At 46.4% G+C, this 21,949-nt stretch overlaps 1 protein-coding gene across 4 annotated transcripts in view; it reads right to left on the bottom strand.

The window, feature by feature from the left end:
• The window catches only part of FYB2 (FYN binding protein 2), a 57,892-nt gene that overhangs the window by 24,788 nt on the left and 11,155 nt on the right, over positions 1-21,949 (bottom strand). Inside the window, exons 1-5 of one of the 4 annotated variants that reach the window (XM_073643708.1) lie at positions 18,926-19,062; positions 15,374-15,860; positions 13,400-13,564; positions 3,559-3,592; positions 1,364-1,458 (exon numbers count right to left, since the gene is read on the bottom strand). In XM_073643708.1, coding sequence (XP_073499809.1) covers positions 1,364-1,458; positions 3,559-3,592; positions 13,400-13,564; positions 15,374-15,611 — 532 coding nt within the window. In that variant the 5' untranslated portion in view covers positions 15,612-15,860; positions 18,926-19,062. Of the gene's footprint in view, positions 1-1,363; positions 1,459-3,558; positions 3,593-13,399; positions 13,565-15,373; positions 15,861-18,871; positions 19,063-21,949 lie in introns of those variants that run through there. The other 3 variants (XM_073643707.1, XM_073643705.1, XM_073643706.1) reach the window with 3 other exon arrangements.

Genomic DNA, 21,949 nt, shown 5'->3' on the forward strand with positions numbered 1-21,949 from the left:
TCCCAAATGGTGCAAATATGGACGGGGCTTATCCTCAAATACATTGAAAGGGAGTCTGTCAGTAGGATCGACCCTCCTAAGCCATCTTTCTGGGCATGCAGGTCATAAGAAGCTGAAAAAAATGATACCTTGATATTTGACGTCTTATTCCAGAGAAATCCTATTATTTCTTATTATGTAAATGAGCTTTAAGATCTATGGGCTGGACATAGATCTCCCAGAGAATCTGCCTCCAGAGCTTATTATAAATGAAAGGGAGCCTTACCAGGGTGAATCAAGTAGATCAGGAGAGCAGACTGTCAGTCATTACATGTCTCACACTGGTAATGCCCCCTTCATTTATAATAAGCTCTGGAGGCAGATTTTCTGGTAGATCTATGCCCTGCCCATAGATCTTAACAGTTCATTTACATATTAAGAGAAATGTGGATTTCTCTGAAATAAGACATCAGATCACAGTTATCAAGTCATCATTTTATTCAGCTTCCTACGACCTACATGCTCTGGAGGGTCGATCCTACAGACAGATTCCCTTTAAAGTGGCAGTTTCCTTCCATTCCTGCCCCATACAGTTGGGAAAGGGGTAATTTGAAGATAAAACCTGTATCTTAAGCACCATATGTGTATTTGGCCCACATAGGCTCCAGGACTGTTACTTCTATAGCTACACCCCTAGATCTCTGTGAATCCTCAGTTTTAAAGTTTTTCCTGCATTTACATAAATAAAACTTACTAATCGTTTACTACAAAGTTCAGCAACTTTTTGATAAATTTTATGTTTCAGTTCCTCATTGTTCCCCAAGAACTCTGCTTGCTGTTAACAAGTGTGAAAAATATTCTTTACATCTAAAAAGCTGTGAAAAATATTTAGGGCAGATTGTTACTATCCACTTAGACACAAGCGTTTGTTACAGTGTGTTACTTCTGGGGGGGTAACCCAGAAATTAATCCCCTCCCTCCAATTATCAGTTTTATTTAAAACTTTCCCTTGCCTTTGCTTTAAAATAGTAATAATCTCTAAGGAGTAAGAGAATTATAATAGCTTGGGACAGTGGTCTCCAATATATTGCGGCTACTGTTTAGCTCTGGTAGGACTACATCTGCCAGCATTCCCAAATGCCCGCAGGAATAATTACTCCATCAGTTGGATGATGGATCGGTAGTGAAAAATCCAATCATTACTGGCCATCGGTGGGTCCACAATAGGAGGGACCACTAATTCCTGCCCAGAACAGCCTCCGACCCCATCTGGGATTTATTCAGGACAAACAGCTACCTCCAGGAGTTGCGCGAAAATAAACAATTGTGGAAATAATTTTGCAATAGAACAAGGAGTTTCCAGAAAGTCCACACTGGAACTTACCATACTCCACAACATCATTGACTACATAGGCATTAGGGGCACTTTCTGGTGGACTGTAAGCTTCATCATAAACCTCGTCACTCATTGGTGGGAGGCTGCAATAAAATACAGACAGTAAAATGTCAAGCCACAAATCTGACTAGTAGGGCACTATAGTAATAGAAAAATATTTAATGGCGGAAAAAAAAAAAAGAAAAAAAGAAAGAGAAAAGGAAAAAATGTTTAGGACTTACTGAGTGTAAGGTTTTTGTAAGTTCAGAGCATTCTGCAAGCTATGGGAGCTGGATTGATTGGCTAGGTGGAAGAAAATAAAATAAAGACATGAAAGTGAACTTTAGGACCGGCTATAACATGTATCATGTTTAGGATCTGTCCTAATTAGGAGACATACCTGTGGATTAGAAGATGCCTTCCAAATAGATGCGACGGTAAGCCATGCCGTGTGGTTGTGTGTGGGGCATACCCCTCTTTATATATGTCCACCCATCATCACCATTTTTTTTCCGCCATTAAATATTTTTCTATTACTAATTGGTGACACCGCTTATTCCTCTAGTCATGCCTGTACACGCAGGACTGCCATTGCTATTTTATTACTATGGCTTCCTATAGCTTACAGAATGCTCTGAACTTGCAAAAACCTTACACTCCAAAATATCTTGAAAAAGACCAAATAGGTCAAAACGTTGATGTATAATTCTTGGTTTTGCCAGTAAGGGATTTATCTTCTGCAATAAAGTCATTTTTCATCAGTACAACCGGAGTACCGAAGTTCTCTTCATATTTTGAACTATTTTTTTTTCTTCAGAGCACCCAAATAGAACAGTGAGCGACCCCTCTCTTTTTTTATCTAGTAGGGCACTATATGACGGTATTATAATAGCATCTATTATCTGGACAATGTGACGCTACTCATGCAATGTATGGCAGTATTATTAGGGCACTAATTTGCACATGTAGCTTTTATTATCTGGACTGTGTGACACTAGGTGTGCGCTGTATGGCAGTATTATTAATGCAGTTTTGTACATATTGTCCCTACTTTATGGACTGTGTGGCATTGACTGTGCGCTGCATCGCAGTAATATTAGGGCACTTGTTTGCACATATCACTTCTATTATCTGGACAATGTGGCACTACCAGTGTTATATGGCAGTATTATTTGGATACTATGTGTTACTTATTTGAGCACTATATGGCGGTTGTTACTTATTCTGTTGCAGTTTGTTATTAAACATTGAATAGCATCTATTTTTAACATTTTTTTCTTGTAAAGCGGGATGGGCACAAAGTCGTATTTTCCCCAGGGGCCTCTTATGTGTATTACTGTGCATGCAAAACTGGGTCACGCTGCTTTCTGGGTGCGGCCTTATTTTCTTCATGCCTTTAGTGCTTTTGACCTAAAAAGTGCCATTTAACAGGTGGCTTACCACAAGGAAACCTGATAAAGTACAATTTGTCACCTGTATATACCCAGAAGTATTTTAGATCAGTCTCTTAGACAGTGAACTTATATAGAAACCGATCCTCCATATGAAAACCAGGACTGTATTTCAAGTCAATGGGGCCCCAGGTGATGGGGCGAAATTACCCTGTGTTTCTCCAACATAATTACCCAGCATCGCCTGCACTAACACAACATATTACACATGTCTATGATGGGGATAGGCACCAAAATATGAAGCTCGCAGGCGAGTGTCGCCAGTAACCTTAAGATGAGAGGAGGGTCAGTAAATTCCATTCATTGGAATGTTCTTAGAAATGTAGCAAATTTATTGTCAATATTTATTTACTTTGTAGAGTTTGTTTTAAGTTACTTCCTTGTCTGGGAAAACTTTGTGACAACTCTTCTGAGCCCCATTATTGCTTCAACATACAATGTCGCCATGATTTCCCGGAAACCCAGCAATTCAAGAGCAGGAAATTCTCTTTGCAAATTTGCTATACAAAATTATTGCAAAGCAAGGTGGCAATAGGTCCTGCAATGATGAATATGTTGACTAGGGACATTGGAGTGTTTGTATGGTGCATGATTATAAGGCTCAGCTGTAGTGCCCTTCATGTCAGTCCCAGGGATTTAACCCCCAATGATCATACGTTGATGGTCTACCCTATAAAGACAAGAACCAATCACATAGGGCAGAGATCATGGAGTATTGACCAGAACTAGACAAATGTTTCAATAAGTCTCTACCTTGGGGGCTCCTCATATTCTGTTTCAGTCGACTCTAAAGTTGCAAAATAAAAGGAAAAAAGTAAAACAGAATAAAAATGGAGCAACAAACAGATTTTCTAGACAACAAAAAGGAAAAAGAATTGAGCTATTTATTGAGATAGTTACAGTTCATGTATTATAAAGTGTTCCTTGCAGGTCACAATAAAACCTCTGCTATCTGTTACTTAATGCATCGTCTGCGCACATACAATGCGGGTGCATTCTGCTGTAACAACTGTTGCTGGGGAAAGTCTAGAATTTGTTTCCAGTGATTGTGTCTTAATAGGAGAAACAGATCTTTGTGCATACAGGTTGGTCTTTACGTACTAACATGGCAGCTTGCCAGTACAATATTAATTGCATTTGTCACATTGTCGCCAACATTTAACATACTAATAATATAGTCAGTTATACAAGTAATATCTATGAAGTGTCCAGTACAGTCAAAGCTTCCCTGACGATAGATAAGCAGAGCTGTGTTTTGATAATAGTCCAAAGTTTATACTAAAAACAATAAAGGAAGCAGCACACAAAGCTGTATAGATGTGTATCACCTGCCTTCATCCTCCAGATACTCAGCTATATGCCCTGAACTGTCAAGCAACAAAGCAAAAATACTTAGCTTTACTGAACTTGCACTAATCCTGAAAAACATACTGTATTATACTTCAGAGCTGCACTCACTATTCTGCTGGTGCAGTCACTGTGTACATACATTACATTACTGATCCTGTACTGATCCTGAGTTACATCCTGTATGATACTCCAGAGCTGCACTCACTATTCTGCTGGTGCAGTCACTGTGTACATACATTACATTACTGATCCTGAGTTACATCCTGTATGATACTCCAGAGCTGCACTCACTATTCTGCTGGTGCAGTCACTGTGTACATACATTACATTACTGATCCTGTACTGATCCTGAGTTACATCCTGTATTATACCCCAGAGCTGCACTCACTATTCTGCTGGCACAGACACTCTGTACATACATTACATTACTGATTCTGAGTTACATCCTGTATTATACTCCAGAGCTGCACTCACTATTCTGCTGGTGCAGTCACTGTGTACATACATTACATTACTGACCCTGTGCTGATCCTGAGTTACATCCTGTATTATACTCCAGAGCTGCACTCACTATTCTGCTGGTGCAGTCACTGTGTACATACATTACATTACTGATCCTGTACTGATCCTGAGTAACATCCTGTATTATACTCCAGAGCTGCACTCACTATTCTGCTGGTGCAGTCACTGTGTACATACATTACATAACTGATCCTGTACTGATCCTGAGTTACATCCTGTAGATCTTTTATTATAAAAATGAAAAACATAACAATAATAATAACTGAAACATAACAAAATTAACAACCACAAAATAAACAATGTAATGAACTGGTCCAGCCGCTCCCTCTCTCCTCACACACATATTATACATATATACAGAATAATAACTACTTACACTGTGACATCTGGTCCGGTTACCAAACAAATAATAACAATATAATAAGTAAAATAAACCATAGCTGACAAAATTATATACAAACTAATATATACACTTTTTTTTATTTTTTTTATATAAAATAAATACTAACTATATAAATATATACAAAACAAAACCCCCCACACCCGAGCCCACCAGTCCCTCCCCGGCACTGACCTGAGAGCTGGTCCTGCGTCTCATGCCTCAGTCCATGTCCAATGTCCATAGGCCAGATCAGGCAGTGCCAGTTTTTCCCCCAAATAACCAGTGTCCCTCAAGATGAACCCACCTCCCCACTTTTCCCACCACCCAACCCAACACCTACTCCCAAACCCATATATACAATATATACAGAAACAAACAATACAATAACCACAACTGACAAAGCCCAAGTTCGGCGCCTGCAGCCCTACATCACTGTCTACTGATCAATAAAACAAAAATCTATGGTGTCAGCAGCAGCCCACCACCAGGAGAGGAGACGACCAGACTAGGGCACACTAAAAGAAAAGCCCCTCCAGAGGAGATCGGCCCTCCGTGTACCCAGTCTCTCATACTCCAGAGAACGCACCTTCACCAGGTCCCCGAGTATGGTCCTAAACACATCGTCCACTGGGAGGATTTTCCGCTGCGTCGATACTAAGCACCATGCATTCCACGTGTGATACCTGACCACTGCGCTAACTAGAAATAAGGTGCAGCGGTCCCGACCACCCAGGTCCCCGAATGCTCCATAGGCCCATTCCGCATAAGAGAGACCGGCCAGCCGGGGCCAGCCAATGGAGGCGCCCACCCTGTTGTACACCTCTTTGTTAAAAGGGACAACGAAGCAGGAAGTGGTCCATGCTTTCAAGCATGGTACCACAATGCTCCCGAGGACAGTTCCTGTCCTCAGAACTCCTACACTTCAGATTGTCCCTCACACACAGTTTCCCATGGAAGCAGCGCCAAGCCAAGTCCCAAAACTTCGAGGGGATCCTGATAGAATTCAAAAGATGCAGACCCACCCCAAGATCCCGACTTGGGCAATCCCTAAGCGCCAGAGGCCTCTGAAAATGGGTCAACAGATCCCTTTTGTCAAGGAGCTTCCTTGGCAGAGTCCTGACCTCCCACATTCCCAGACCCCACCGGCGAATTACCTTCAGAACCACGGTAGCGTAAGCCGGGAGATGTCCATGCGGTGTGCGTAGATCCTTCACTTGCCCTCCTGTCTCCCATTCCTGGAAGAAAGGCTGAAACCATCCCCTACTGGAGAATACCCACGGAGGAGCCCTCTCTTTCCAGAGGTTTGCAATATTGATCTTAATGAAGGTATTCACAAGGAATACCACAGGGTTGACCATACCCAACCCTCCTAGTCCTCCTCGTACGGTAAGTAACCTCCCTCTTGACCAGGTTCAGTCTATTCCCCCATAACAGTTGGAAGAACAAACTGTAGACCCGAGTCCAGAGAGGCTCCGGCAAGATGCACACACTGCCCAGATAGATCAGCAAAGGGAGCAGGTAGGTTTTAATCAGGTTTACCCTTTCCCTTAGGGTCAAAGACCAACCCTTCCATTGGTTCACCTTCTGAGTGGCGATCTCTAGCCTGCTGTCCCAATTTTGTTTGGGGTAATCCCCCTGGCCAAATTCGATGCCAAGAACTTTTGCAGAGACTTTGGGTCCTGGAAGGGTGTCCGGGAGATCAAAACCAGGATCTCCTCCTCCCAACCAGAGACTCTCACACTTATCCTGGTTGATCTTGGACCCGGATGCCTCTGAGTAGCGATTTACCTCTGACATCAGCCATTCTGCCTCCCCATCAGAGGAAACAAAAACGGTGACGTCATCGGCATACGCCACCACTCTCAGAGTGGCTTCTGGTGCTGACCGGTCCATCCCGATCCCAGCCAACGGTCCACGCTCCATCCTCCTAAGAAGCGGGTCAATCGCAAACACGTACAGCAGCGGGCTCAAGGGACAACCCTGGCGAACACCACACCCAACCTCAAAAGAGCTGCCAATCCAACCGTTCACAAGCGGGAAACTCTCTGACCCAGCGTACAAGGTCTTAAGCCAATCAACAAACCCCCCCGGCAGGCCATACCTCAGAAGGACAGACCAGAGGTACTCATGGTTAACCCGATCAAACGCTTTTGCCTGGTCCAATGACAGCATGTACCCCTTCCAGTGGCCAGCCCTACCCTGCTCCACCGTCTCTCGGACACAGAGTACAGCACTAATTGTACTGCGGCCCGGAACAGAGCAATGCTGGGCTCCCGAAAGGAGTCGGGGCACAAATTTCACCCGGCCAATTAAACAGCACCTTTGCCAAAACCTTCCTGTCTGCATTGAGAAGCACTATGGGACGCCAATTCTCAATGCAAGATGGGTCCTTACCCTTTGACAAGATGATCAGGGCAGACCTCCTCATTGACTTTGGCAGAGTGCCCGAGGAAAGACACTCATTGAATACCTCAGTCAAGAGGGGAACCAAGGTGTCCTTAAAGGTCTTATAGAATTCAGATGTTAAGCCATCTGGACCAGGAGATTTCTTTAGGGCAAGCCCTTCAATCGTTAACTTAACTTCCTCTTCCCTGATCATCTCTGTCAAAACGCCAAGAGAGGGGTCTACCCCTGGTTCGGGGACGGCTTCTGCGAGAAAAGCCGACATCTCATACCAATCCAGATCCCTCTTCCCCAAGAGGTGCGAGTAGAAGGATCTGACGACCTCCAGGATCCCTGATCTGGATCTTTTCAGGGAACCCACAGAGTCAACCAGTCCTGTAACAACTTTACTATTCACTGACATCTTGCAGTTTCTGTAAGGGTCGGGCGAGCGGTACTTCCCATAATCCCTCTCAAAAACCAAAGATGCGTGTCTATCATACTGACACCTCATTAGCAAAGATTTCACTCTGGAGATCTCCTCGCGGCTACCTCCAGTTGAGACAAGATGCTCGAGTTTCCTCCTCAGTCCCTGATACAGGCGGTACCTGTCCAGGCTCCTGAAGCTCGAGAGCTGGCAGAAGAATCTTGCCACCCTTTTCTTAAACATCTCCCACCACTCTGACTTACTACTACAGAGATCCAGTAAGGGTACCTGGCTCTGAAGAAAATCCTCAAAGAACTGTCTTATCTCCGCTTCTTCCAAGAGAGACGAATTGAGCCTCCAAAAGCCTCTTCCCATCTGGGGGGTCTCTGTAACATTCAATGAAAACAAAATCATACAGTGATCGGAGAACTCCACCTCGACAACAGATACTGCTGAAGAGACGGCTTCCTCCTTTAAATAAAACCTGTCTATCCTGGACCTACAGTTACCTCTGTGATAGCTGAACCCCTCGTGGCCTGCGGTGTGCCGAATGTGGACATCCACCAGGCGAGCCTCACTAGCTATACTATTAAGGGCGACGCTATCATAAGTCAGCTTGTCTCTGGAACCTCCTCTATCCCGGGGCCTCGTGACAGTGTTGAAGTCCCCTCCAAAAATGACCTGCCGACTCTTAAAAAGGTGGGGCTTGATCCTCATAAAGAGACACTTCCGGTCCCACTTAGATTGAGGACCATAGATGTTAATGAGCCGAAGCTCCTGTCCCTTCACGAGGACATCTAATATCAGGCACCTCCCCATTTCTAACTCAATAACCCGTCGGCATTCTACCGGTGCGGTAAAAAGGACCGCCACTCCGCTATACGGCTCGGCCGCAAGAGACCAATAGGAGGGCCCGAGTCTCCACTCCCTCTTAGCTATAAACACCTCTGCCATATTTGGCAGCCTGGTCTCTTGCAAAAAGAAAAGGTCTGCTTCAACCCGGCTGAGAAAATCAAAGGCCGCAAATCTAGCTGTATTTGACTTAATGCTGGCGACATTAATGGACGCCAGCGTCAACGGAGTGGGTACCGCCATCATTGGTGATTGAGTTAGATGGCTTTCTTCTTCCCACTCCCCTTATCCTCTGCCTCAGAGGAGGAATCCTTCCCCCTCTTCAATGATACAGACGTGTCGATTCCCACATTTTTCCTTCATTTTTCGTCCTCGTCTCCAGACTCTGGGCCAGTCCCTCCCCCCAAGGACCTTGCATCCCCAGGAGAAGGAGACTCGGCGCCCCCTGTAAGCTCCGCCGAAGCCGGAACCTCACCCTCAGCCTCCTCTTCTGAGGAAGAGAGGTTATCAAGGGCTTGGAACCGGTTAGAAAGACCAACTAGAGGGGAGTCAGTTTTACCTTCCTTAGGTACCTTGGTCAGAGCGGGAGAAGATGTTTTATCTCCCTTCTTTCTCATCTTTTTGGTGCCGAGCTTATGCTTGTTCTCTAGCCACCGCTTATTATCCTCATCCATACTTTCATAATGGGAGGATGCTGAGGCAGAGGCAGTTTCCTCCCTGTGGATCCTCCTGACCTCCTCATCCAACTCATCATCCCTCGGGGCCTCAGCAGCAACACTGGCATCCAGGACAGGGGCTGCCCCGGTAGTCTGGGGCTCGCCCCGCTCCCTCTCCTGTCTGCGCTTGTCTAGACGCCTCAGCTGGGCAGGCGTCTTTTTATTGCTTTTCTTCCCTGGCCCCTTAGCTCCCCCACCCCTGCTAGTCCCCTCCCCAGCAGAATCGGCCTCACGGCTTTCTCCCAACGGGGTCTCGACTGCATTAGCGAAGGAGCGAGGACAACGGCTGAATGGGTGACCTAACTCACCACACAGGTGGCACCTAATCTCCACACAAGAGGCGGCAAGATGGCCGACACCCCCACACAACGCGCATTTCTGCACGGTGCAGTTTGCACTGAAGTGTGTCGGGTCGCCGCACCTGTGACAGAGCTTCGGTTGCCCCTGGTAGAAGACCAGGATACAATCCCTACCCAGGAAGGCAGATGATGGAATGTGGGCAACCGTACCACCTGAACGCTTAAGTTTTACCATAAACGTCCAGGCCCCTGACCAGATACCAAACTCGTCGCGGTTTTTCTTTGGCATCTCCACCACCTCTCCATACTGACCAAGCCACGTCATGATGTCATAACAAGAAAGCGACTCGTTACGAGTCATCATGGTCACTTTCTTGATCTGGTTTTGGCAAGACACTGCCTGAACGGCAAAGTCTCGCTAGCCGAGCTCATTTTTTGCCAACTCATAATTCGCCCAGAAGAGCTCAAGCCCCTCCGGCCGAACAAAGCTGACATCAAACTCAGGCATGGAATAGGGATGTATCAAGGCGTAGATGTCAATCGCCTTGAAGCCCATCCTCAGCAGGAGCTCCACAACTTTAGACCTTGGAGGACATGCATCACTGCCCCTCCACCGAAGACGGACCACATTCCTACGCACACTGCCTGGCCCGGCTGGTGGGAGGGACCACACTGTATCCCCCCCTTTTTGCTCTCGGAAGGCCCCGAGGCCATGCCTCTCTATCCAGAATGATAGATCAACCTCTCGACCCTCTACCATTAGTGATCTCTCCCCCTTCTTTAGAGCCTCCAGAAGGTGCCGTTGCAACATGCCGTCCCCAAAGCCCGGAGACGAGGAGGATGCCCTATTTGCCCCGGAGGTGACACTGGCATAACTCTGGACAGGCGTTGCCACCCCCGGGGGGGGCAACCGGACCAGTGACTACATCAGCCCCAACAGCATCACTATTACCCACCTCCATCTCACCCTCCACCAAACCAACAACAACACCACTAGGCAATGAATTGGCCTCATTCACACCCACCACCACATTCATTCCTGCTGGACCAGTGACAATGGTGGATGACCTTTTGACCTCTGCATCAGGCACAAGGGGCTCAGTCACCTCCATAGAACTGCAGGCGACCTCATCCCTGGTCTTGTGTGTGCCCTCCACATCATCAGTCAGTAATTTCCACTGTTTTGAATTTTTCTAATGATGCGCCGCTGATCTTTAGCCGCTGTGAGGGGCCACTGATCTTTAGCCGCTGTGAGGGGCCACTGATGTTTAGCATCAGGATCTTCCTGACCAGCGGCACCAACACAGAATAGCACTTTGGTGGTTGGACTGGAACGCTCAGCCCCGAAAGCCCCCTCACACTGCCGCCGCTCCTCAACTAAGTGATCAGCGGCAACAGCATTCAGAGGCGCCGAGGCTACCGGAGCCACCCCCGACACCGGGCTGCTCCCCCCTCCCACTGAGGAGCGCACCACAGCATCGTGGCCTGACGGAACGCCCGCCGCCGGGCCGCCCTCACTGTCCAGCCTCTCGGCTGATGCACCTCCTGCTACGTCCCCGCTACTACAAGCAGAGACGGATCTCTGCGCCTCACTACCGCGCTGTGCATTCTCCTCGCGCCTTTGCACCGGATCCACAGCAGAACCCGGGCTTGGCTGGGCAACGGGGCTTATACAGCGAGCTGAGCCTGCCACCGACTCAGGGGGTACAGGGAGGGGGGCATATACATAGCTTACCGCTTCCTGCAGCTTTGGCTTGGTCTCCTTAGCCTTTTTGTGGTCCCCAGGTGCCTCTTCTGGTAGATCGTCACCAAGATGGAAGTTTTGGAGGCACACTGGGGACTCCAGGAGCTTTATCTCTGCCATTAGCGCCCCTCCCTTGCCGCTGCTGTCACTGTCCTCCCCAGAGTCGGCAGAACTGCGACCGGATGCCATTGCCGCCTGTCCTGCAGGGAGCTCGCTGCACGTGGCCTGCGGGTGACTTTGCAGGCTGCCAGGTGGGGCTTCCTGCTGGTCATCATCACTCATCATCCACCTGGCTCTCAGGCTGCAGCCCCATCTGCCTTTGCTCTCTGGTATCAGCAATTTCTCTGAAGCGGTCTTCATTTATAAGTTTTTCTTTGAATGGACCACTCTGCTCCCTGATGGTGGCTTTCCTAAGTTCCAGCAGGTGAATCTCGCTGGTCAGCCTCTTTACCTCAGCCTGGAGTTTTGCCTTCCTCTGTTTGGAGGCCCCCGCAGCATTTGCGCTTATGCAGCGCAGCTCCTCCCGAAGTATCCTGACCAGCTTACTGGCATCTTCATACTCCCGTGGTCCCTGCAGCGTCCAACCCCCCTCAGTGAGGTCGGCCTCACCTCCGTGAGCACTCAGCTTTCCTCCGGAAGGAGCGCCATCATGCACGCCGCTGTCAGGCTTTACCTCCATGCTGGAAGCCTTGCGGCTTCTGGGAGTCTCCACAGTCCCAGGGGGATTAGGAGCCACATTGCTGCGACTCCTGGTGGAGTGCTCCGATGTGCAGGCCGGTTGCTGGTTTCTCCTGCCCCCCGCCGGCCTGGTTCGGGAAGCAGAAGCCTAGGACTTGGCTCCATCACTCATCCCAGAAACCCGCTACCTCCCTGGATAGGAGAGAGAGCACGTCCCCAGGTGGAGAGGTGTTGGTTCTCAGAGAGATCAGGAGCTCACAGCAGGATCTGCAGCCACCACACCCGTAATCAGCACACTGAGCAGCAGCTGATCCAGAGCTGCACCCAGTATGCTGCTGGTGGAGTCACTGTGCACATACATTACATTACTGATCCTGTACTGATCCTGAGTTACATCCTGTATTATACTCCAGAGCTGGACTCGCTATTCTGCTGGTGGAGTCACTGTGTACATACATACTTGGGTAAATCCTGTATTATACTCCAGTTCTTAAAGAACTAGGCAAACATTTGTGGTTAGGGTCTGTATTATTAAAAATTAAAATCATACCTGCCGATACATGTGTTTTTTCAAAATAAGCTGTCCTGTTTGTACATGATGAATCACAATATTTCTGATCGTTATGCGAGTTGTTTCCTACATTTTTCACCAGTTTTCCCATCTGCAGCCTCTCTCTCTAATCTCCAGTTGTCTCTGAGCTAGTGGATGGAGACCAGTTGCTATGATGTCTCCCATACACAGCACAGACAGACATGAGCGATTCCTGTTCTCCTGTCTCTATGAACCACATGTTTAGATGTAGCGAAAGTGTGGAGGACATCATTATACATCAGTATGGAGCTGACTGGATGTGAATCCAGCACTGGAGTGAGGTAAAACAAAACCTTGTCTCTGTTTGCCAAGTGCTTCTCCCTTCTACTCTCTCCATAGGTTACGACTCCTATTATAACTATGACACCCCAGTCTTGCTTTTTACCAAAATAGATTAAGTAGTTTTTTTCAGAGTAAGTTCTAAGATCAGGAGGCAAGTGGAGAGCAAAAAGTGGCTCATAAATGGAGAAAGCATCAGATTTCTCTGATAAAGATCTGACTTTTTTTTTAATATTTGCTTGTACTACTGATGTGTGAAAGTTTGTTAAAACAATGACCATTTAAGCTTCTCTCTCATATACTAGATTTTGGAAGTACTTTTAATTTTCATTATTTTTTTCAAATCACCCCCATTTCTGTCACTCACTTACCTACAGGTTTATAAGAAACCCCATTTTGCTGTACAGACCCAGTGAAGAAGGCGCTGAGATCCACATTTAGGGGTCTGGTAGGTTTTGATGGAGGTAATCCCAGGGATACAACTGGTGGAAGAGGTTTTAATGGTGGCACTTTTTCTTTCCATTCGTCTTTTGCAACTAAATGAAAAGTTTCTATCAATTCAAGGCGAGGCACATGGATACAAAGTATAAATATTAGCAGTACAGAGTTCCATTTATTCTTTAGGTTTCCACTTCTTCCACTATCTTTAGCATAGATCATTAATGTCTGATCGGCTGGGGTCCGACACCCGGCACCTCTGTCGATCAGCTGTTATCTTTGTCAGCCTCGGCCGGAAGTGCTCACTTGCCGAGTTGCTCCGTTTACTTGTAGTGGCTTGGGCTTGGGCTTGGTACTTCACGTCCACCTCCTATAACAGCTGATCTGCGGGGGTACCAGGTGCCGGACCCCGGCCGATCAGACATTGATGACCTATCCTAAGCATAGGTCATCAATGTAAAAGGAGCGGACAACCTCTTTAAGGACAAGTATTTATTATTAGAACAACTTATTTCTAGATGCTCTATCAAGCCATAAAGAGGTTGCAAAATTCCAACTATGAACTGGTAGGGAGAAACTTTTCTACTGGAGACAACTCATCCCCTATTTAAAGAAGCCCTCCTCCTCCTCCCACCAAAGATTTTATTTTCTTAATATATTGCAGTCATTATATCATATAGCACTGTGTACTTACAATTGCTCATTTTTCCTTTCTACCCAGCTAATTCTTCTCTTCTTTATATAGAAACAGGAAGTCTCTTGTCCTTGCATGAATAATTTACCTCTTCAACTCCTGTCTCAGCTGCTCCTTCCTGCCCCTGCCAGGCACTTTTGCAGTGACATATCTAATGCAGGGAAAATTGACCTCCTGTTTCTACATAGAGCTTAGAAGGATTCAGCTCGCCAGTTTTTAATCACATGATGTCATAAATCTAATGGAAAAAAGAAGAATTATCTGGGTAGAAAGGCAAAATGAGCAATTGTAAGTATACAGTGCTATATAATATGATGACTGCAATATATTAAGAGGATAAAAACTTTGATGGGAGGAGGAGGAGAAGGAGAAGGAGGAGGAGGAGTGCTTCTTTAACTAAAAGAGAATGAGCTGCAGTACCTTACCTTGCCTATGGACAAGAATGGCGCTGTTAGCAATTGCCATATATAAAAAAAAGGGGAAAAAAATTGTCCAGAATGGGATTTTATTTTTTTAAGATAGACCCACATTTTACTTCCCATTGACAGTCTCTTCTTCCTTCTGTCCCTTTCCTCTGTGGCTCTTATTAGTCTAGTGGCAAACCCCATTAGTTCTAGTCCCCAAGTCTACTCCCAACATCTTAGGATGTTTGAGGGATTCTTCTCAATAAAAACGGACGAATCTGACAAAATGGTAATTTTTCTATTCACTTGAATTCAGCTTCAAAATTAGTTTCGCATTGTATTTTATGCAAATTGAATCTGAATTATGGTGTGAGGTCTCTCCAGACCCTAGAGCATAAGACACATAGGTAAAAAATAAATAATAATAATAATTATTATTAATCAGCCTCCATCTGCACCGCCATGCAGCCCTCCAGGGTGGACTAGGCCCTGTGCCGCCATGATGGTGCCGGGTGACGCACACCAGGACAACACATCAGGGCTACTAAGCCTCATCTGATGTCATTGTGTCGTTGTGGGGTCTGTTCAGCATCAGACCAAAGTGGGGCTGCACATCGGGACAGATAAGAGCGGGTGGGTTTATTTTTTTTTAACCCCTTCTTGCTTCACTATAATCTGCAAAAACGGCAGCGGTCCGGTTGCCAATTTGCTGGATTCAGTCAAGGCATATTTGGAAAGTTGCAAATTGCTCATCTCCGGTCCACATCCCGCCTGCGGTATAACAACGCTTTAGATAATCCTCATCATACCATTTATGTTCTTTGTCATCGGTTTCGGGCCAATTGGAGGAGGCGGCGGCAAGTTGATATTTGTAATATCTGGAGGAGGGGGCAGAACAGAGTCCACATCCTGATAGATTTGTGGTGGGGGGGGGTCTGGAAAGTTTGGCATCGAGTGTCTGTACACCTGCGGGCTGATGGCACACACTCCATCGCCTCCTGCCCTTTTGGAGTCCAAAACGTAAAATGTGTTTCCACGTTTTCTCATTTCAGCGTTCAAAGAGAACGAGCCACCATTTGGTTTGGCTGGCAGCTCGGGTTTGCTTGCGATCGCCGGCTTAGTCTGGTTCTCTAAGACGCTGATGACGCCTTGAAGTGCTGGATTGCAACGAACATTAGAAATTCTGGGATTTGGGAGCAGCTCTTCTTCTCTGCCTTTGGTGTAGGCTGGCACAGTGTTGGCACGACCGGCACTCTGAAACCTGTCGCGTATAGAGTGAAAGTCTGACGGCTTTTCCTAGAGAGTGTAAAAGAAAACAAAGATAAATGATCCCAATGGAGGACAGTCTGACCGTACAATTCTTTGCATGGCGTTGGGCTTGCAAAAATAGCCATTAATGTCTTGCATTGCACTGTGATATTGCAAACAGGACGGCCTCATACAGATGTCAGTGTTTCAACACATACGTTAAAAAATGGTAGCGGTGTCATCAGTGTTTTCCATCAGTGTGTGTCCTTCAGTGTTTTTCACAGATGGATAAAGAAAGAATTAAATTGAAAAGCTTCTTCTATACTTTGCACAGCACACGGATGCCATCCTTGTGCTGTATGCGTTTTTCACGGATCCATAGACTTGTATTGTCCCTTGTCATCCGTGTTGCCGGAAAAAAAAAAAAAAAAAAAGAACATATCTCTGTGTGCTTTGAAAAACATGCACATGCGAATAGCACCATAGATTATAATAAGTATGTGTTATATACGTGGAAAAAAACACAGATGTCTGAATGAGGCCAAAACGACATATCAGCTACTCACAAGATACATGTATGATGTCCCAAGAGCAGAAAAAAAAAAAATATTCGGCACCAAAAATCTCAAAACCATTATTTATTAATAAAAGCACTGGTATATAAATTACCTGCCACACAGTATATTGCAAACTGGTACTCTGGTATCTCGGGTGCAAACCTGGAGAAAACAGTTGCCAGACAAAGGACTCAACGTGCAGACACAGTGCAAAATAATAAAAAAAGTCTATGGTGCCTACATAATATTACAAAACAGTGCACCAAAAGATGAATCCAGTGTATAATAACAAGAGCCTAAAAAGGGTAAATGTAAAACACAAATACATGTAAAACAGTACATAGTCAAACAACTTTATCAAATAGTGCAGAAATGCATGTGTAGCACCCTGAGGATTCGGCTGCTGCAGGGGTATTACACCTCAAGCCAGAGGTGTGGTATTCCACTCCCGGGTAAGGATGGAGTGTGGAACTGAGCTCAGATAGCTGCATACACTACATACATCCCATTTCCGGGGGACAGATCGACGGTACTCCCACCAATATATGTGCAGGTACGATAGTGTCTGTCCCTGGCTGGAGTGGGAGGGGGGTGGAACATCCCAGTAGTGTAGGGGCAGATAGGGGGAGCAGTCTGGGTAATGCTAGGAGCTCATTGGGTGCTGGTCACCTGAGCTCACACATAGAGGGAGTATATAAGGTGGGCACCATCTTAGGACAGGGTCTTTTGTAGAGTGAGTCAGTCTGTCAGAGTTTAGCCTGAGGAGCAGAGCAGAGAAGCTCAGCCAGAAGGGCTGACAGGGAGTTGTGGTTCCGGCTGGGCCCAGCTCCAAGGCCAAGTCTGAGAGAGAGAGAGAGGAGTCAGAAGGACCCAGAGAGAAGAAGAAGGAACCCCAAGACCCCAGAATACAAACAGCAGGGTGAAGGGTTGGCACCCAGGGTACCGGATCCCAAGCTGGTGGAGGCCACTAATCCTCAGCCAGAGACCGGAGGTCGTGGGCAGGATCTGCCACGACCCTCACTAAATCCACTAGGAAGGCATACCAAGTATAGGGTCAGGGAACCCAGAAGAGGTGTACCCACCAAGAGACCCGAGGGAGCCGGACATAAGTGGATCCCTGGTGAGAACGGCCAGAAGAGAGGGAAAGTCAGACAGGAGCTCAGGACCACGCTCCAGAATTGCTTGGGGGTTGGCCGAGTCCAGGACCTGGTGGACGCAGCACGGCTCGGGTGGTCGCTTCAGGCCAGAGTGACCATAAGAACACCCGTAAGTAAAAACCCCTGAACTGCACAGCCCGACTCTGAGTCTTCTTGCTTGATCATCCTGCACCTTCACAACCACCATCCTCTACATCTGACCCCCTGAGGCTATACCCCTCCCGTTGGGGGTTATACTACCACAGCTGCACACATACCAACAGCCTCAGCGGACCCTGCTGCAGCGGCGGCCTTTTGACCGCAAATCAACGGGTGGCGTAGTCGACACTAAGAACATTTAACAACATCTGTAAAGACTGCCACACACTGAGTTTGACACCCTGGGCACGGACCGGGTCGCCGCCACTCGGAGACTACAACCCCCATCTGATCCGGCTCCGGGTAATCCCCAAACAGCACTGGCCCAGGGGGCGCGTCACATGTAATTAATAAAAAAACAAAAGCCTACGGTGCAGATGTAATCCCATCAAACCGTGCACAAACATCCATACAGTACATAATACCAGATGCCTACAGTGCCAAACACAAAACAGTACATAAAACATATATCCTACATACTACCAAAAAGTCTACAATGTCCAAATAATATCAGCAAACCGTACACGAAAACATATAGCGTTCAGAAGAAACGCCTGCAGTGCTTATGTAACACCACCAACCAGTGCACAAAGCACATGTACCGTATATTGCCAAAAGTCCATAGTGCCCACTTAATTCCACCAAACAATACATAACAAAATAAAAGCCTACATTGTCGATATAAAACCAAGTAGTGCACAAAATCATCAGTACACTACATAACCAGAGCCTACAGGGGTGAAACTACACCACCAAATAGTGCACAAATGTGACTAGTAAAACAAAATAATAGCATAAAACACAGATGCAATGTTACCGAAGAGTACACAAATAAAGTCCACAAATAACGCTGCCATAGAGTCCTCAAATACTACCATCATACAGTCCCTGAATGCCACCATATAGTGCATAATGTCCAAAGCCTACAGTGTCCTCCTACCGCCAAACAGTACAGAAATACATCTATACACTAACAGAACATATCAGAAGCATACAGCTCCTAAATACCAAACAGCACATGAAGACGTGTACTAAAGAGCCTACAGTGCCCAAATAATGCCGCCAAATTGTGCACAAATACAGAGAATAGCAAGAAAGAAATAAAAACCTACATTGTCCATGGAAGATAAAGGTTCCAGGTTCCAGAGATTGGAGACTAGTGCGAGCACAGCCCCCCCCCCCCCGCCACTAATTTAATGCAACGCACCTATATAATCTGTCTTGAGGATACAGTAGATATTCCAGGAAAAGTCTTCCAGACCTGATAAAATGCTTTGACCTGAATGGAAACCAGCACATCCTTACTGGCCGTACAGCGAGGCCCCCCGACCACAGCACTGATGCTTTATATCTGCTGTCTGTAAATGGCTCAGGTGTTGACTAAACACCGGCTTTGCTTGTATTTATGATAAAAACATGGATGAAGCCCCGAGAAGAGAACATTCATTGTTCTCAGAGTTTCCTCTCTTAATGGTCTGAACATGCGGCTGTGATCTCTGGTTGATGCAGAAGAGGAAGGTAGAAGGTTCAATAACTCATCCAAAGTCCTTACAGTGTTTGTATGTGACTAGCCCAGGTGGATGGGGACGACTCGGTACCCGGGCCTTTGCCTGGCCTTGGGGGATGTCGCAGTGGTCGGCTCCTGGGCCCATACCCTGGGGTCAGCTTGTGAAAGGGTGGATATGTATGTTTATAAGTTCGTGACGCCACCTGTGGTTTCTGGTGAGAATCACCAGCGCTGCACAGTCCGCTGAGGCCAATGATGAGGCAGCTCGATGGTTTAGCTCCCCACAGGTGGAGCTAGGCCTCAGGGCAGTATATGGAGAGGGGGATGCAGGACAGGCGAGACCCAGCCAGGTCAGAGCAAGAACAGGGACAGACACTACAGTCACTTCAGTACCTTTTACTGGTGGTAATTCAGGCACATCCCGGAGCACTATAGGGTGAAGGGTGCATATCAGGATCCTCCCCAATGAGCGGGTATAGGGCCTCCTGTTCCTTGCCTCTGCGTAGTAAGTTTCTGACCTGCCTAAAGCTAGGCCTAACTTTGTCTCTGTCCTGCACCGGCTGACGTTGTGGTAGGGCCTTCTCTTGGAGTGCACGCTCCCAGCTTACGGGGCCTATGTGTCTCCTGGCACTGTTACGTATAAGCTCTCTGGTGGACCTGGGACCTATAGTTCTCCAGGGATTCCGGTTATGCCTTACTGGGTCGTAGAGATCCCGGTAAGCTCGGACCCAGTGTCCGGTAGAAGTTTCGAGGTGAGCTGGGTAAGCTCCTCTGCTCCCACTGCTACTCACTTTCCACTCGCCTTCGGGCCCTCACTAGGCTACTCACACTAATGGCAGCTTGCCGCTCTTCACCGCTCTTACAGGCGTCGGCACGCCTTGGGCTCACTTACTTGAGCTCCTGAGTCTAGCTGGGCTCCACTGCAGACTGACCTCTCACTGGCTCATCTTCTGCGGGAACTCTCCAGAGAACCTCTCTCATGGACTGCTTCCGGACTAGGCTCTCTGTGCACTCCAGACTAGACTCTAAACAACTCAACTGCCTAGCTCCACCTTCCCTATTTATATCCCTAACGGGCTCCCTCTGGTGGTCTGAGGTGGAAGGTGGAGGTGTGTGTATGCTGTGGGGGCCTCTTGTGGAGGAATCCTTTAATGCACCCCCCTAGGATCTGTGGCTCCCAGCGCAGCATATGGTTCCACAAGGACCAGGAATTCTACTGCCATACAGTCCTGAAATAATCCCAGCCCAGGGCCTTCAACAAACAATAATCCCGGCCCTCAAAATACAATAATCCCGGCCCTCAACATAATCCATTCTAAAGCCCTCAAATCATAATAATCCCAACCTACAGCCCTCAAATAATAATCCCAGCCCATAAATAATAATAATCCCAGCCCTAAAGTCCCATGCTACAGTCCTCAAATATTCTCAGACTATAGCCCTCAAATAATAACCGGAGCCTACAGTCCTCCAATATTCTCATCATACAATCCCTGAATAGACAGTTGCTTAGTGTCTAATGATACAAGCACACAGTGTCCTAATAAGTGTCGTACAGGCGCCAAGTCATCTGTAACATCACATTGAAATTATATGTCAAACAAACTATTACTACTATTTACAGCCAACATAATACAACAAACACAACAGAGAAGTGTAGAAGGATCTGTGGGCTGAGACACGCTGCGTCACTCCTGTTTCTTAAGGCTCGTTCAGACATCAGTTTTTCACATGCGAGTTCTGGGTTTGTCATGGATAGAGCTCGTACCTATTATAGGATTTATTCACATGCAGACCATTTGTCATTTGTCTACAGAACATGTTTAATAAAGTTAGTTTTATTCCCAAAAAGGCAGTGTTGCATTTTTTTCCAGTGGTTTTGCAATTCCTCATTGCTTTCTATGGTGAAAACAAAAACGCTGCAAAACCACTGAAAGAATCGACATGCTGCAGATTTAAAAAAAAAAAAAAAAGCAGCAGTTTTCCAATTCAATCAGGAAAAAAAAAAGAAGAAAATCGCTTGCATGAGATTTCTTAAATCTTACAGCTTTTGATGGAAAAATGCTAAAATTTGAGAGTCCTTTTAATGGCTAACTGCTTTTGCTAATACTGTAAAAAGCAGCAAAAAAAAAAAAAAAAAGCTGCAGCAAAAACGCAATGTGTGAACATAGCCTAAGGCTGCAAATGGTTGTGGCTCATTTATATTGCACAAGCTAAATCAATGGCTCAGAGAAAAATGACAGCAGTTTGGTATATTATTATGGTCATAGAGATAAATGTAAGAACAGAAAAGTGATCTGTGATCAAAAGTGATTAATCTTATCTGAAAGTGACGAGACTAAAGTTTTTGATGGCAGTAATCGATGAGGGTAACACTCCAACGTGCACCATATACTGGAGGACCAAAGCAATAGACATCATAAAGTAATCACTGTATAGCGAGCGGTGACCGTTCCAGCTCCCTGCACCACCCGATGACTGGAAGCGAGCGGCTGCAGGGAGGATATAACTTTGTTTTCTCCCTGCAGCTGTATTTCCAATTTGACACATGCACTACTTTAAATGCTATATCCCTGCAGATTAACCCTATATCTGCACACAAATAGTGTTTTTAGAAGTGACCAGTTCCCTTTAAGACTCCTGAAAAAAAACCTGCTGCAAGATAAAGTAAATACGATGCTGGTATCAGGACGAAACAAAGACAACCGGACGGACCAGCTTTTACTGGAGGAGCCATCAGCAGTGACAGATCCTCAGCAATCTGAGTGCAAGTCCATC

Source organism: Phyllobates terribilis, unplaced genomic scaffold, assembly GCF_046119375.1.
Source record: "Phyllobates terribilis strain yellow unplaced genomic scaffold, ASM4611937v1 Scaffold_8__6_contigs__length_399053987, whole genome shotgun sequence".
NCBI lineage: Eukaryota > Metazoa > Chordata > Amphibia > Anura > Dendrobatidae > Phyllobates > Phyllobates terribilis.